We start from the raw sequence: 16,788 nt of genomic DNA on the forward strand, positions 1-16,788 counted from the left end.
TCTACTTTCACAGAAACCTAATAGGCAGCCACAACAGCTCTTCTGGTATCCTAGCAGAATGCCTATTCATCCATATCTAAGGCATGCTTTTGCAATGATGACCTGGTTATAAGGAAGCAGAACTTGGAGTGGACAGATAGTGCTATATTTGGAGATGGAAATTAGGTGACTGCTACTAATTGCACTTTTCCTCAAATTTTGTATGATTTGCATTTCTGCAAAGACAACCTAAGAGATCTCATTTATTATCTGCTGATACCATTGCTAAGGAAAAAGCAGCAGGAAAACTCAGTACAAGCGGTTAAGAATCATCAGACTGAAGTGGAATGGGGAATTTCCTACATGAGAAACAGGTGCCTAAGTTCTAGTCCTAGTTCTACTATAATATAGCTGAATAGCAATGAAATCCTGATTTTAGTTTACTCAACTGTCAATGAAGAGATGAGGTGGTTAAACAAAATATCTAAAGTCCTAAGGAATTAAACAACTCTATGAATTGGTAATTCTATGACTATTTTTCTGGTCTGCCAAAAAATACTTTTAAAGTAAACAGGTTTATAAGTGAAAGTGTAAGTCTCCTGATCACTATTTACTTTCAAAATACAGTTGATCTCTTTATTCATAGATTCCATATTTACAAATTTGCCTACTTGTTAAAATTCATTTGTTGTCCCCAAATCAATACCCATAGTGCTTTTGCAGTCATTCATGGAGATGTCTACTAGACAACAGATGAATTTGCTTAACAGAAATTTGTATATGTGAGTCTAGAATACAGGGAAGGGGTCAAAACTGGAGATTTAAATTTGGGAGGCATTAGCATATAGATGATTTTTAGATACATGAGACCAAATGCAACCATCTAAGGCATGAGGAAAGGTTCAAGGACTGCGGACTGACGCACTTCCAATTTTCGGTGAGAAAAGCATTTGAGAGTTTAGAAAGCTGAAGATAGCCAAGGGGACTAAGAAAGGGAGAAGAAACAGGGAAACAAGTGAATCTAGGGAAACAAGTGAAAAATGTGTTTCAAGAAGAAAGTTCTCCAGATGAAAATTAGCCTGGACTCCTCAAAAGGTTAATGAGAAGAAAATAAAAGAAGGATTATTCTAGATTAAGCGACTAAAGGAACCTAGGTTGCATCCTGGTTCAAAAAAATAATAGCTGTAAGAAACATACTTGGGACAACCAAAGAAACTTAAAAATACACTGAACATTAGACCATCTAAATAAAGTACTGTTTCTTTTCTTACGTGTGTCAATGGCATTCTGGTTACATAGAGAGTATCTTTATTTTTAGGAGATGCATGCTGAAGTACTTTGGGGGAATTATAATGGCATCTGCAACTTATTTTCCAATGGTTGAATAAAAAATATATGATAAAAAGTTAACAACTGTATTTAGGTGGAGAGTATAAAGAAATTAATTGTACTATTCTTTGACCTTTTCTGATAGTTTGAAACCTTTTATAATAAAAGTAAGAAAAAAGCAAAGGACAAACAACTCAGTGGAAGAATTGACAAAAGACATGCACAGACATTTCACAGGACAGGAAGCTATAAAGGCCAATAAATGAAAAGATACTTAGCCAGCCATATTTGTCATTGGGAAAATGCAAATTGAAATCACAAAGCAAGCATTTTACTTCTACCAGAATAGTCAAAATTAAAAAGAATGAACATATCAAGTGTTACTGAAGATGAGGAGTAATGGAAACTCTTGCATGCTACTGGCATGATAAAGACTCAATAGTTCCTATGCACCTTAAAACCCAGTAATTCCTGTCCTTTGGGCATACCTTGGAAAAAATTCTTCCATGTGTGCTAAGAAAATGGCACAAGAATATTGACAGCAACATTAATGTAATATAACATAATGGCAAAAAAATTGGAAACAAACCAATGCTGAGTATATTCATTTCACCATTATAATTGTTATTATGGTTAATTTTCTTTAAAATATCACGTATTTTTATATATACATCTTTGTATGTTTAATATATTGCACAATAAAAGCTAAATAAAAATGTGATCAATTGCAGCAAATGCTGTTGACAAGTCAACCAGTATGAGGACTAAAAACTGACATCTGGATCTGGCCATGAAGTGCTAGGGTAAATGAAGTCTATCAAAAACTATCTGTAAGCAGAAATCTTCTAGAATGAAAACAACTTTTTAATTTTATTTTGGAAAAAGGATACAGAAAAGCAAGTCTATTAATCTTATTAGTGAAAATAAGCTTCCCATACCTAGCTAGAACCATGTATTTTTCTAGGGGAAAAGATTTTTTAGAAGAGAGGGCAAAATTATTTCCCTTAAAAACTCTTTATATGCACGTCATCATGTGAAAAGACATACATAAAAGTGAAAGTTTAAGTCATGGGGCAAATCAGGTTATTTCTGAGTGTGAAAAGAAGGGCTACTAATAATTTCGCTGGGCACTGGCATAAAATAGGCTTGTTCCGGGTAAACTGATCCATACGGTTTCCCCGTGAATAGGCCAAATTCAGTTTTGGGCGCTAGTATGGTTTCAGCAAGAATGGAATACAGGATCCTCAGGAAAAATAAAAAGGGCCCTTAAACTCAGCCCTGTCAAACTTCATCAAGATTCTATTCTGGCATGAAAACTACAGTGGTTAATGACAGGTCTAAAATAATACTTACTCAGTGCATGGTACACAGGTTTATGTAATCCCTGAAGTCTTATTGATGCCATAGCAGCAAGTTTGCCAGGTGGCTGCATTTTCCCATCTAAGAGATACCATATTCTAGCAAAAGTGGCCCATTGCTTGGGGAAAAAAAAAAAAAAAGAAGAGGAAAAAATAAAAATAATTATCATTAAAATGGAAATACAGTAATTAAATTTATTATCATATATCATCACATGTTTCTATAATTAATGTCAACAATTTCTTTGAAAAATAACTCTATTGCTAAAGAATTTTTGTTTTCATTTCTATTTCTGGAAAAGGGTTGTTTTTTCTAATCATTCTGCAAAGACAAATACAGTAATTATTCCTTCCTGGTTTCCTGTCAGCAATATGACTTATGTTTTGTTATAAATATCCCAAAGATATATTTCCCTTTACAGTATGACTTTTTTTTTTTTTTTTTGTATAACACAGAATCTGGAGGGGCAATGAGAAGCTTGTAAGAAGGTAGAAGCTGTTTATGAAGGTCTTCAAAAACATTTAGAGATTAGTAGGTACATTATATTGAAAGCTGAGTGGCCAACTAGAAACTGAAGACAATTCAGGAGTTCAATTCCTGGGGAGAGTTAAATAGAACAATGTAGTTGGGAAAGTACAGATGGATAATGTGGAATAAATTTCAACTTTAAAAAGTTGCCTGAAATAGGTATCTTTAGGTTGCCTCAGGAATAGACCATTGTTTTTACAGTGGTCATCAAGGTATTCAGATTCTTAGAAAATTCTAGGCCAGAAAGATCTCCACCAGATGCTTTCTCCATGCATATACACAAGAGGCTAAACAATGCTGGAAAAATACAACAAGGCTAGCTGGTCTTATTTTAAATTTACTTATCACCACCTCAAACTAGTCTACATATAAGAAAAAGGCCAGTTTTTGTCCCCATCCATTGTAGACTAATAGTTTGATACTTAGAAAAAAAAAAACTTTTTAATGAAAAAATACAAATGCTGGACGATGTCAAATTGCTAAAAAAGTTTTTTAAAGTTTTATTTTACTTCTTGTATTTATCTCATCACAGACAGGCAACAAACAGCCCACGGAAGGAACCATACTTGGAGCGGCACTGAGCTGAGAGTCATCTTAGACCGATATAACCCAAACTAACTCCTATTCTTCCACCTGAAACCTGGTTCAATCTCAGCCTTCCCTATCTCAGTTGATGACACACCCTCCAGTTGTACAAACCAAAAAACCTTGGGGTAATCCTTGTTTCTTCTTTTGCTGTTGGCCTATATTCAATCTTCAGCAAGTCCTACTGGCTCTACCTTCAAATAAAACCTGACCACTTTCAACACACTCCATAGTATTTCTAGCGTGGCCTCTGCACCATCACGTCTCGCCTGGATTACTGTAACACCCTCCAAACATATTTTTTGCTTCTGTCCTCTACTAACCCCTATTTCTGAACAGTCTATTCTCGACCCAGCAGCCAGAGTGCTCCTTTTGACACCAGGTCAGATCATGTTACTCCGTAGATCGAAACCCTCCAAAAGGTCCCCATTTTACTCAGTCAAAAAACAAATTATTACAAGGGCCTAAAATGCCCTATGTGATCCACCTTATTACCTCTCCGACCTGCTGTAATCCTCTTCTCCCCCGCCCCCCAAAAAAAGACATGAAAAGGGCCGACTGAAAAGAAGAGGAGACGAGTAACAGACGAACGACATTAAGTGCTTGCCAGACTGACGACCCTCTTGTGCTTTCCCAAGGCACCTCGTGGCCGAGGGTCTCGGCTTCCCTGCCGCCCCAGCTTCACTACTTAATCTGCCGGAACCAACGCTCTCCTTCTGCCAGTATAATGAACCCCATCAAGCCATAAGAGTCCGAGCTCACCTGGGGCGCCCTAGAGAAACTCGACATATTCCTCTACTAGCAGGACCGTCCGTCCTTCTCCTAGTAGCCACGCCGGGTAACTCAGCCTTACTGGCCCGGCGGGAAACGCTAACACCCAAGTAGGACAGTTCCTAGCCCGTCGAGCACTTGTCGGCTTCTCCCTCTTCCTCGAGTTTCCTCTAGTCTTCTCCACGGCAGCAATTTCGTCATGAAAGGAGCAGATAATGCAGTTATTTAGGGAATAACTCCCGAAAATATCTCGCTTGGTGGAAAACTGCGGAAAACCGACGGAGGACATAATTTCCAGCCGACCTAAACGAAGGGAACCGGAAGTGCGTCATAGCGCGCGTCTGTTTGGATGTGGAAGCCGAGACATAAAATTAGGGGGTGATCTCTGAGGAGATGGATCGGTACCTGCTGCTGGTGATCTGGGGGGAAGGAAAATTCCCTTTGGCGGCCAGTAGGGAGGCAGAACATGGGCCAGAGGTGTCGTCGGGTGAGGGTACTGAGAATCAGCCGGGTAAGCGCTGGGATGAGAAAGAGCGGGAACGGCTTGTGGAGACGGGAAGAAGTTTGAGTTTTGTCATCAAGTTCTGCTGAAGAGGGATCAATAGTAGTTGTCCCACGAAACTGGGACTCTATCTGGGATAGAGTTAATGAGGGCTGCAAAAATAGCATCTTCATGGAAAAACAGGGATAAATTTGTGGATGCAGGATTCCAGCCCTTAGAAGTTCTTGGCATAGTAAATATTTAACTTAATAAATTTTCTATGCCTTAGTAATGGGATTGCCTGCTTTTTGGAAATATATGCATTTATTATTTCTGCTCCTGTGTTTCACATGCAGGTAATACAGAAAGGGGCAAGATGGACAAAGATCTTGCTGTCCTAGAATTTACATCTAATGGGAGGAGACATCCCACACATAAACTAAGTTTTAAAAACAAATGATGAATTTTAAATGATTTTAATTGTTTGCGATTGCACTGCTTTTTGGTGCACCCATCTAGATTCAATATTGCATTTTATGTGTTCATTTGTTTCGATCAAACAGGCATTTTGAGGAGTAAATGTATGTGGTTGTGTATAAGGTATTGTCACAGAATTTCCCTTCTCTTTAAAATTATTCTTTTGAGGGGAATTTTGCATTCCTGCTAACTGACTGGCATGCACAGATTGGGAGCCTTTTTTATTTTCTCTGCTTGCTTTAGATTTTCTGTATCAAAACTTGAACAGATCTTGAGCAGCATTTAATACTTTTATGTACAACCTACTAGTCTTGAGAGTCTCTGATGGTGAAATTAGAGTAAGTTAGATTATGTAAATCTAGAGCCCTTTGAGTTAGTCTATCTTTTCTTTTTCAGACTTCACAGCAGCAAATGTTTATCACCTCTTGAAGAGAAGCATTAGTGTTTCAATTAATCCTGAAGATAGTACTTTCCCTGGTAAGTATAATAAACTCCTCTTTTCTTTGGCACAGCATTTGTACTGGAAATTAACTTAATTAATTTGGACCCTAAGGAGTACAAGGAAATACTTCTTGACTGTGTACAAGGCACTGAGTTACAGAGGTAACTAAGGGAGTACAAAACCGAAAAATAAATTACCCCTTTCTTCTAGATGCTTGAATATAGTAAAGTTATGAAAATTATTCTAGGTTCTCAGCTTGAATTTTGCTCTTTTTATGAAATTTTCTTGCCTATCTTAGTTCTGTATAACTAAGGGGAGTGTGGCTTTATGAGGATGATTTTATCATGAGTAAAGATATATAAATAATGTTCCCACACTGATTTCCTTACCATTTATTTATTTATTTCTGTTCTTAATTACCTATTTCTGTTCTGATTCTCTTAAAAGTACTTAATAATTACTAAACACAATGAGCTTTTCTCAGTTCTTATCCGCTTTGACTTTTTGAAGTATTTCGCTTTTTTGACCAACCGTGCTTTGTAAAAATCTTTCCTCCTTTAGCTTCTACTGGCATTATACAAATGCATTTACTGACTTTGATAGTTATCTTTTCTTTTATTCCTGCTTCTTGTCCATTACTGGGAATGTCCTTTAAACGTTCTGAAAATGGAGATGCCAAAACAGACCAATACCTAAAAACTGAAGGAAGTTTCTGTCGATGCAAGGAACGGTCTGCTCCTTTTGATAATTTTGTAGTTCCCGTGACTGTACAATCTGCACCTTTCTCTTCTTTCATTAGAGAACCTCTTGTCTCTCAGTGTCAACTAAAACCAATGGGGAACGATTTCTAATATGTATATGCTACCCTAGCCTATTTTCCAAGGCCTAGTAGTACTCATTAATTTTCAAGTTGGTATAATTTTAGTCTATACTACTATCATTGCAGGAAAGATTTTCTTCGATTTGCACCTCAAATGTATATGTAAAAGAGCTCTTGGGAGTATTCTAGGGGTTCTCATGATAAATTTTACTTCCCCCTTGTGTGTTTAGGGGTTTCTTATACACATGGTCCTTGTTTTGCATGATAGTGTTGTACTTTATAATTGATTGTGCAAAGCAATCCTAATATAATAATCAATGAGAAAAATTAGAATTGTCCCATGACCTTTAATATCTTTTGTCAAAACATTAAAAATTCTCTTACTGTTATACAATTTTATGGAAATAAAAAAATAGTAAAAATAAAATTTATTTTGTACACTGTAATTTAAAAACCTTAGGTACATTGAGAATTAAAGTGTTTTATTTCTTTGTAAAAACCTTACCAAGAGTAGTTTGAACAGTGCTTGCCACCTTTGCATCATCACGTAACTTACGATACAGAGTGAACATCTTTTCTTTTATTGGTGAATTATCATATTCCAGCTGTATCAACTTCCAATGTTTTATTCTTCGATTTTTTTTTTTTTCTTTTTTTGAGACAGGGTCCCACTTTTTTGCTCAGGCTGGAGTCCAGTGGCCCAATCATGGTTCACTGCAGCCTCAACCTCCCCGGCTCAAGTGTCACTATCCTTCTACCTTAGCCTCCTGAGTAGCAGGGACTATAGGCATGAGCCACCATACCTGGCTAATTTTTTAACTTTTTGTAGAGACAGGGTTTCATTATGTTGCCCAGGCTGGTCTTGAACACCTGGGCTCAAGCAATCCACCTGTTTTGGCCTCCCAAAGTGCTGGGATTACAGATGTGAGCCACTGTGCCCGACCTGGACTTTCAATGTTGTGAAATATCTCTGAGTTCCTTTAATATTAAGGTTTTTGCTAGCCTCATTTTCTCTGGGACATCTTTACCTTTTTCATCAAAAGGTGTTTGTCACAGCAGCTATTTTGAGAACTCTGTTTACATTAGCTTTGAAGATTGCTTTCAGTGTTAGCACTGTTTGTTTCTTTGGTGTTTCTTTATCTCTCTCTTTTTAAAAAATTCCCTCATCCATTTATCCATTTTTATAAAATATCACATGGGTTTACACTGGGAAACCAGAAGGCAACACAGTTACATCCTTTGCTACCTGTGTGTGAACTGAATGGCACTTGTGCAGTGACCAATCAGTGACATACTTTAAAAGTAGTAACATGATTGGTTACTGATCATGACACACATCTTTTATGTATACAGTGGTTTTGTAGACTGAGAAGCTTGCAATGAAGTCTTAAACTATGCAATTATAGTTAATGAATATACCATGGTAACTGAAATTTGAACCAGGTTGTTGGGGAACTGGTGTTATTTAAGCTACAGTAACTGGAATTTGTGCATATCAGAGCCATGCAAATGGAAACTGCCTGCGCTGAATTTCCTGCCCTACTAGGATTATTGATTTCAGTAATATGGCAAGTTTGAGGGACGGAAAGTAGAATATGATTATAATTGGGATAAGGGTGGAGAGGTAGGCATGGCTATTTAGAGGATTTTGTAAATAGTGTCAAGGTGTTTGGATTTTTTCCTAATGGTAATCAGCAGCCATTAAAAGCTTTAATTAAGGAAGAGACATGATCAGATCTGTGCTTTTGAAGTATTCTCCCTGCAGTATAGTAGATGGATTAGAGAAAAGTATAGCTATTTCTGTATAGGGGGATTCTGTAGAAGACCAAATGAGGAATGGGAGAGGCAGCCAGGGTGGAGGAAAATGGATAGATCTGAAGGAAATTATGGGGGTAGAATTCACCTACCTTAGTGTTGAATTGGTACGATGTAGAAGAAGGAAAGGATGAGAAAAGAATCAAGGATGACATTAGGTTTCTGGTGTGGATAATGGCATGATGGTGGCATTTAGTGAGAAAGGAGAACCAGATTTGGAGGGACTATGACATGTTCAGTTTGGAACCTGTTAATAGTTGCCTGTAAGATGTCAAAGTAAAAAGTAAAAATGTAAAAATGTTTTACGTTTACTAAAATAAAATGTAAAAATAAAGTAAAAATGTTTTACAAAAGTCGGATATGTGTGTCTGGAACTCAAAATGTAGGAGAGGGCTGGAGATATTAGGTTGGTGCAAAAATAATGGCAAAAAAACAATTATTTTTGCACCAATTAATACAAATTATAGAACCAATATATAGATGTCAGGTGAAGCCATGAGAAAGGATGGGATTGCTTATGGATAGTAGGGAGAACAGAAAGCCTCAAACTGAATCCCAGTATTTGGAAGAACTGAACACCAGTTTTAAAAAAGAATAAGGAGCAGCCAGAAAGATGGGTGCCACAGAAGCCAAGTGTTTTAAAGAGAAAGTAGTCAAATATGTCATCTTTGATTCTTCTCTTATGCTGAGAGGTCAAATAACAACAGAACTAAAAACTGCTAGATTTCGTAGCAAGTCAGTTATTGGTGACTTTGGTGAGTGTTCTTTCAGTGGCATATTGGAGACAAAAAACAGATTGAAATGCATTTGGAAGGAAATGGAAAAGTTGACGAGGAAATAGAGATAGTCAGGTGTGGACAGCACCTTCAGAAGTTTATCTTTGAGGAAGAGCTAAGAAAGTGAAGTGGAGATGAATTTAAAGGGACCCCTTTTTTTAAAAAAGAAATACTTTGAGAAACACTTGTGTGTATTTAAATGGCAATGACAAAGAACAGACAGAAGGGAGCAGATTGAAATGCAGGAAAGATAATCAGTGGACGAGATAATAGAATCAGTGGTCTCAGAGGAGGTGTGGGGGATAACATTGAATTGGAAGGACAGTGCCTATTACCGGTTAAAGGGGAGGAAAGAGGAAAGATTAATGGCAATACAAGTTGAGTTGTGTGTTTCCTGAGAGGATGTTATAGGGATTATTACCTAATAGCTTCTATTTTGTTAAGGCAGTAGGAGTCTTCTGCTGAGATTGTTGGAAGAAAGTGGTAATAAGAATTTAGCATCTTACCTAGCTTCCTTCCATTAGTTAAGCCTCAGTTACTACATTTCTTCTTCCTGTTTTGAGTCTAATTTCTATACATAGCTCTAAATTCTTTATGACTCTTTGACACCTTGAGGTGACCCTTAATTTTATATCCTCATGTAATACTCCATTCTCCAGGAAGAGCGTCTTCCTTATCTTTAGACTGGGGTTGCTCTTTAATGCCTCTGTCTCTAGTCAGGCTGAACCAACCTGCATGGTCTTTGGAGAGGGAATTGTTTTCACTAAAATGACTTACATGGTTTTGCTTTACTCAGTAGTAATTGAGTAGCTGTATTTTCAACATCTTTATGGTAGATTGTAATCTGTGTGAAATGATGATTAAAACAATAAAAAATAATAATACGAATTTTGAATTGTGACAAATAAAAGCCAAGTATTTATTGTGAGTAAAGAATTTTGCTCTTTAGGTAGATTGTTGTATTTGAATTTTTAGCAGGGATTTTTAGAAGATCCACATATATATGTTGGATAGTTATGTAATATGTTTCAAAGTTATGGTCTGTAAGTACAGTATATATGCTGTGTCATCTGCTTATTTATGGTATGCCTTTCTAATAATAAGTGTGGTTTTATTTTCAAGCCTGTTCAGTGGGTGGTATACCTGGTTCCAAGAAGTGGTTCTTTGCAGTGCAGGCAATATATGGATTTTATCAGGTAATATACATTTAAAAATAGCTACTAATGAATGTCTTTACTAATATAAATAATTTCATGATCCATTATTTAATACAACCTTTTGATTTATTAGTTTTGTAGTTCTGATTGGCAAGAGATACATTTTGATACAGAAAAAGATAAAATTGAAGATGTTCTTCAAACAAATATCGAAGAATGTTTGGGTGCTGTTGAGTGTTTTGAAGAAGAAGATAGTAATAGCAGGGAATCATTATCCTTGGCTGAGTATGCTTATATGGTTTTTGTATTATCATTAAAATACTTAATATTAGACAGTTATTTTAATCCATGAGAATGAAGATTATATATTTTAGCATCTTTACTGAAGAAACTCTAATTAATTGAAATTTTCGACTCTTCACTTTGGAAGACATAAGGCAATTTGGACCTTTTATTTGAATAAAATTCTTTAAAATGCATGTTTCTTAAGCTTACATAATGTCAATAATCATAAAAAGTCATAATTTAATTAACATGTTACTTTCTTGAAGATAAATTCTGCCTAATGTTTTATTTTATTTTTGAAACAGGGTCTTGCTTTGTCACCCAGGCTGCAGTGCAGTGGTGCAGTCATGGCTTGCTGCAGCCTAGACCTTCTGGGCTCAGGCGATCCTCCAACCTCAGCTTCCAGAGTAGCTGGAACTACAGGTGTGCACCACCACACCCAGCTAATTTTTGTATTTTTTTTGTAGAGATACCATTTCGCCATGTTGTTCAGGCTGATCTCGAATTCCTGAGCTCAAGCAATCTGCCTGCCTTGGCCTCCCAAACTGCTGGGAGTACAGCTGTGAGCCACCGTGCCTGGCCAATAATGTATTTTAAAAGCTTGAATAGAAATGTTATTTAATGTTAATAGCTAGCATTCATACCAAAGTATCATTTTTCATTTTGCTATTTGAGGCCGAAATATGTGACTTCTTTAATTTATGTGTATTTGCAGCATTTCAGGTACCTTTTAAAATCCATAGAGTTTGTGAGGATTATATATACATGACTGAGTTCACTTTTAGGTTTTTTTCAATTGTGGTACAATATGTAAGTTGATCCAGGTGACATAAGTTGTGATAATAATTTTTCTCTTCATGAAATATCCCACCTCTTATAGTTAATACCTTTTTTTAGTCTTTCATAACATTTCATGACAAAACTGCTCTTATTTTAGTATTCACATATCTGAAAGTAGCTATAGACTTAAAAAATTTCATTTTCCTTTTTCTAGATCATATTTGTTTGTACTGATTAATAAAAGGAGACCTTTCCGAACCAGAGAAATATCGCTGAACCAGGGATTAGTAGAGGTAGACTTTATTTACACAATCTGAGGCCAGTCTCTGGTCCTTTGTTTTCTCATCCATAAAGTACTGAAGTACTTTTAGATGATTTCTTAGGTGCTTTCATTTACCCTTAAAAACTCTTATTATCCCATATGTTTTCCTACCACTATTAAAAGACAAGTATAAAAGTTTCTGATAAGTAACTTAATAATTATTTCCACAAGGGGGAGCCTGAAAACTAGAGTTTACATAAGATGCCTTAAGTTTCTAAGACGATGGTGGGTTTCTAATAAAGGATTTAAGTACCTTTATGCTATATAATAAACTTTTTTGAGAAAAAATTGCATCATATAGATAAAACTAATAAGTTCTGAAGAATCTGAAGAGGGTGTCATATTCTTTAGTCAAGACTATTAAATACCATTCAGAGAAAAATCGTGTCCTTTTTTATTAAACACTTAGCATTTTCTTACTTTTAAGATTCAGAAAAATGGCTGGCTGCAGTGGCTCATGCCTGTAATGCCAGCACTTTGGGAGGCTGAGGCAGACGGATAACTTGAGCCCAGGAGTTTGAGACCAGCCTGGGCAACATGGCAGAACCCCGTCTCTACGAAAACTAAAAAAATTAGCCAGGCATGGTGGCGTGTGCTTGTCGTCCCAGCTATCCCAGCTATGCAGGAGGCTGAGGTGGGAGGATCTCCTGAGCCCGGGGGATTGAGGCGCAGTGAGCTGTGATCATGCCACTGCACTCCAGCCTGGGTGACAGAGTCAGACCCTGTCTCAAAAGAAACCCAAAAACCAAAAATAAATGAATAAATAAAAGGTTCCAAAAAAATGTTTGGTCTGTTAGTTATGATTTATATTTAATATGCTAGTTATAATTTAGGGAGTTTTATTCCCTTTTTTTGTTTTTGGGGTGTGGGTAAGAACTTGTACTCAGGGTTTGAATCCTAGCTTCCATACATACTAATTATGTAACTTTAGGCAAGTTATTTAAAGTTGAGATCGTAATAGTATTATAGTAGTACCTCCTGGAATTGTCATAAAGATCAAATGAGATTATAGATCTAACCTGTTTAACAGTGTCTGTACAACAATCTTTTTAGTTAATATTACCTATTATGATTATATATAAATATATTTGTGGGGTTTTCTTTTCCTAACTTACCCTTTTATTTTAGTCTCTATGAAGAAGCTGCAGAAAATTTGCATCAGTTATCAGACAAGCTTCCTGCTCCTGGTAATATTTTGTGACTGCTTTCCATAATTTGTATCTTATCTTATTACACTTTTTATGAATAAATGATAAATTCGTTCTTTATGTTAGTGTTCTCACTCTAATCTTTAAATTAAAAAATACAAAACAATTTTTAATGGAAGTTGATACAGAATGTATCCATGAGAGTACATTACTGAGATGTAGCAGTTCTTTTCATTGTTTTCTTTTAGTTAGGCAAAAATTAGAACTTAGAACATTAAATAACTATCTCTGTTTCTTTAGTTACTGCTGAAGAAGAATCTTTCTACTACAGACTGTTGCTTTTCAGAGGTGTTCTGTAGAAGACTAATCCCATAAACAGCTCTTTAAGAAGGAGATTATTTAGCGTTGATAATTTGGATAACATTCTTTTATGGCGAAGTTACTATATGCATTACCAAATGGAATGTCATACCATAAAAGAAGGTGTTTCCTCAGCATTTTTTTTATAGAACCTATTTTTTCCCCCATAGTGGAAAGAATACTTTGTGAAATACTGTATCATAATATTCCTAAAACTGTTTTTTTTCTTTTTTCCTTTGTGTTAATCAAGTAGCTGTCTTCTAATATTTGGTACAGTTGGCATCCGCAAATACTTTGAGAGTATTCTTTTCTGAATACTTTGTTTATTGAAGGTCATTATTAAGTAAATATTTGTACTAGCAGCCAAGTGTACCATGATGAATAAAGCATCTGTCATTAACATAAAGGAGCTTATAGCTTATAGTCTGATCTCTATATTCAAGGAGATCATATATTAGTACAAAAAGCCCCACATAGAAAAATGACTGAATGAGTTGACAAACATATCAACTTTTAAAATGAAATGTGTTGAGTTCAAAGTATGCACTGAAATATTACATAGTTGTTTTGGCAAATTAGAATACTTTCATTATCAAATTTGTCTCCAGTTTGTTTCATTTTGATTTCTGTAGTCCTTCGGGAAATGTATAATTTTATAAAATTTAAAGTTTTGTGAAGTTATTTTTTCTCAGGATCCAATGATGATGTCAGTATAATTGGTTTTCTGAGTGTTGTATTGTCCTTTATAAAAGAGACATCATTTATTTGAACATTACAGTTTTGCACTAATTCATTCTCTTTTGGATAACAAAATTATGTTTAGAAAAATATAATGAAATTGCACAGGTTTTTTTTTTCTCTGTTGAGTACAATAGCATTGATGATCTTAAGAGCAATGTGTGTAATTAACCACTGCTGCAGAATTGGCAAGTAATTATGATACAGTTTATTGTTTTCTAGTATATGCTAGCTATTTCAAGATAACATGGCTTTCAGTCAAATGATAAACATTTAAAAAGTTTGAATTCCTGAGGACATATATTGTTTTGAAGAATTTCAGAAATTAAAACTAAAATCTTCCTTTGTCTTCTAAATAAATATAAAATTCATTTTTCTAAATAAACATAAAATTCAGTTGTTCAGGGTACTATTTTGAGACATTTCAGATCTAACTTTTTAAAAATTACAAAAATGCCTTTTTCTCTTTCTAGGTAGAGCAATGGTAGATATAATACTATTGCTTTCTGACAAAGATCCTCCTAAATTGAAAGACTGTTTACCTACTGTAGGAGCATTAAAACATTTGAGAGAATGGTATTCAGCAAAGATCACTATAGCAGTAAATCATTGTGAAATGTAAGCTTCTTTGTTCATATTTGATTATTGTCTGCGTTGTCTGTTTTCACAATTAACATACTATTCTCTTTTCAGACTCAGCATTTGAAAATTATTTTGATGTGACAAGATAAAATTTTATGTTATGCCGTGATTGCAAATTTGTGTATTGAGAAGAATCTAGATGTTTCATATTTTATATTTATGTTTCTGAGATATTTAAGTTTTTAGTAAATATTATTGATGCTGTTTTACAACCATTATTGAGGATTAATTCTATAAGCACACTGTATGCTTTTGAACATAGATACACTGGATTTGTCATGTTGTATTTGGTTTTCTGTTATGTGCCAATGTAGGAATAAATATACACTTGTATTTTATGATATTTTAGCAAGGATTAATTGTATATTACAATTTTGATCCTTAAATAAGCATTCAGTTGGATTTAATAACTTCATGATTTGTTTTCATTTAACGAATGTTTATTGAGCAATACCTTTACGGCAAGCATAGGAATAGACGCTGGTAAGTTAAGAAAGTGAGAAGACATGGTCTTTTTCATTGAAGTGCAGGGAGAAACAGGAATGCTAACAGTCAAGATAGTCTGTGATGAGTGCTGTTATAGAGTTCCATACAAAGCTGTATGGGGACAATATAGGAGAGCAGTTCTCTTTTTGAAGATAAGGAAGTGACATTGTGCCTTTGTGTGTGTTTATGTACATCTGACACCTTTAAGCCAATAGTAAGAGGAAAGTCTATTTCTTCATCCTTAGTACTAAAGATAATTACTCTAAATTTGTGAGGATGTTGGGAGTAAATGAACATGTGACAGCAATGCACTTAGAGACTGACTTAATAGGTGTTTCATATTAGTAGGAAAATTTTGCAATTTTGCCTCTTAGGCTTGTAGTTGACTATAATGATTAAATTAGTGAAATATAAAACCCTGTATTTAATTGTTGTAATCTTTTTTTTATAGAAACTGTCAGAAAATTGCAGAATACCTTTCTGCTAATGTTGTATCTTTAGAAGATCTCAGAAATGTTATTGACTCAAAGGAATTATGGAGGGGGAAAATACAGATATGGGAAAGAAAGGTAAATGGATTATTCACAGTTTGCCAAGTGGGCCTTTCAATTTTATTTACAACACAGATATTTAAATAAATCTTAATGAAAATGTACCTTATAAAGATATTCTAGAATAGCACTATCTAAGTAGAACTTTCTGCAATAATGGAAATGTTCTATATCTGTGCTAATACAGTAGCCTATAAACCACTTATTACTACTGAGCACTTTATATGTGAGTAGTTCCACCAATGAACTGAATTTTTATTTGATTTTAATTAACTTTAATCACATAATAACATGATTATATTCGAGTGCTGTTTCCAGAATGTAACGTTCTTTTAAAACGTAGAATTTGACATTAATCAAGTTCATGTTGTTTATCCAAATTGCTTTGTTTTATTACATGTGTAAACTACTAGAAAAATTGCTTAGAGCATGTTGTCTTCCCATAATACTACCTTAGGTGATCTTTGCTGTTTGCTAACCAGCCCCCAGATTTTGAACAAATTTTTTTAACCTTACTGGACCCCAGATTTCTCAATTATAAGATGAGAATGTTGTATTAGGTGGACTCTTCTAATCCTGAATTTCTATGAAGTTTGTATTTCATTTTGACGTCTCTTACTATGAAAGAATGTTTGTGGGTTTTGTAAGTTATGTCCATTTTGAAATAAGTGTTCATAGTAATTTATGTATTATGTAGATAGGCAAAACTAAACTAAGAAAGTTTCTTAATGTTTATTTAGGGTAGCATGGGAGCATGAGTAGGCTTTTGAGTTCCTCTAAAGTTTTGTTACACTAATTACTAGAAATTTTTCTTCCTTTTTAATTCACCCTTAATAATGGTTTAATAAAATCTCTGATTAGATAACAGAAATCAATGTGGCTGGATTTGTCTTGTTGATTTGCATGTTTGCTCATCCTTATCTCAGACAGGTTAAATCTGCAGGTGAATTTTCTCTG

General features: G+C 35.0%; 2 protein-coding genes across 3 annotated transcripts in view; one reads left to right on the forward strand and one right to left on the reverse strand.

Annotated features, from left to right (window-relative positions):
* The window catches only part of MRPL13 (mitochondrial ribosomal protein L13), a 52,381-nt gene extending 47,550 nt beyond the window's left edge, over positions 1-4,831 (reverse strand). For both annotated transcript variants that reach the window (XM_032760342.2, XM_058444366.1), the window contains exons 1-2: positions 4,543-4,831; positions 2,662-2,785 (exon numbers count right to left, since the gene is read on the reverse strand). In XM_032760342.2, coding sequence (XP_032616233.1) covers positions 2,662-2,785; positions 4,543-4,569 — 151 coding nt within the window. In that variant the 5' untranslated portion in view covers positions 4,570-4,831. The remainder of the gene's footprint in view (positions 1-2,661; positions 2,786-4,542) is intronic.
* A 61-nt stretch (positions 4,832-4,892) lies between these two features.
* Positions 4,893-16,788, forward strand: part of MTBP (MDM2 binding protein) — a 77,629-nt gene continuing 65,733 nt past the window's right edge. Inside the window, exons 1-7 of the mRNA XM_032760341.2 lie at positions 4,893-5,062; positions 5,906-5,986; positions 10,485-10,558; positions 10,653-10,804; positions 13,035-13,093; positions 14,626-14,770; positions 15,732-15,849. Coding sequence (XP_032616232.1) covers positions 4,945-5,062; positions 5,906-5,986; positions 10,485-10,558; positions 10,653-10,804; positions 13,035-13,093; positions 14,626-14,770; positions 15,732-15,849 — 747 coding nt within the window. The 5' untranslated portion in view covers positions 4,893-4,944. The remainder of the gene's footprint in view (positions 5,063-5,905; positions 5,987-10,484; positions 10,559-10,652; positions 10,805-13,034; positions 13,094-14,625; positions 14,771-15,731; positions 15,850-16,788) is intronic.

The sequence above is a fragment of the Hylobates moloch genome, unplaced genomic scaffold (genome assembly GCF_009828535.3).
Source record: "Hylobates moloch isolate HMO894 unplaced genomic scaffold, HMol_V3 SCAFFOLD_9, whole genome shotgun sequence".
Classification (NCBI taxonomy): domain Eukaryota; kingdom Metazoa; phylum Chordata; class Mammalia; order Primates; family Hylobatidae; genus Hylobates; species Hylobates moloch.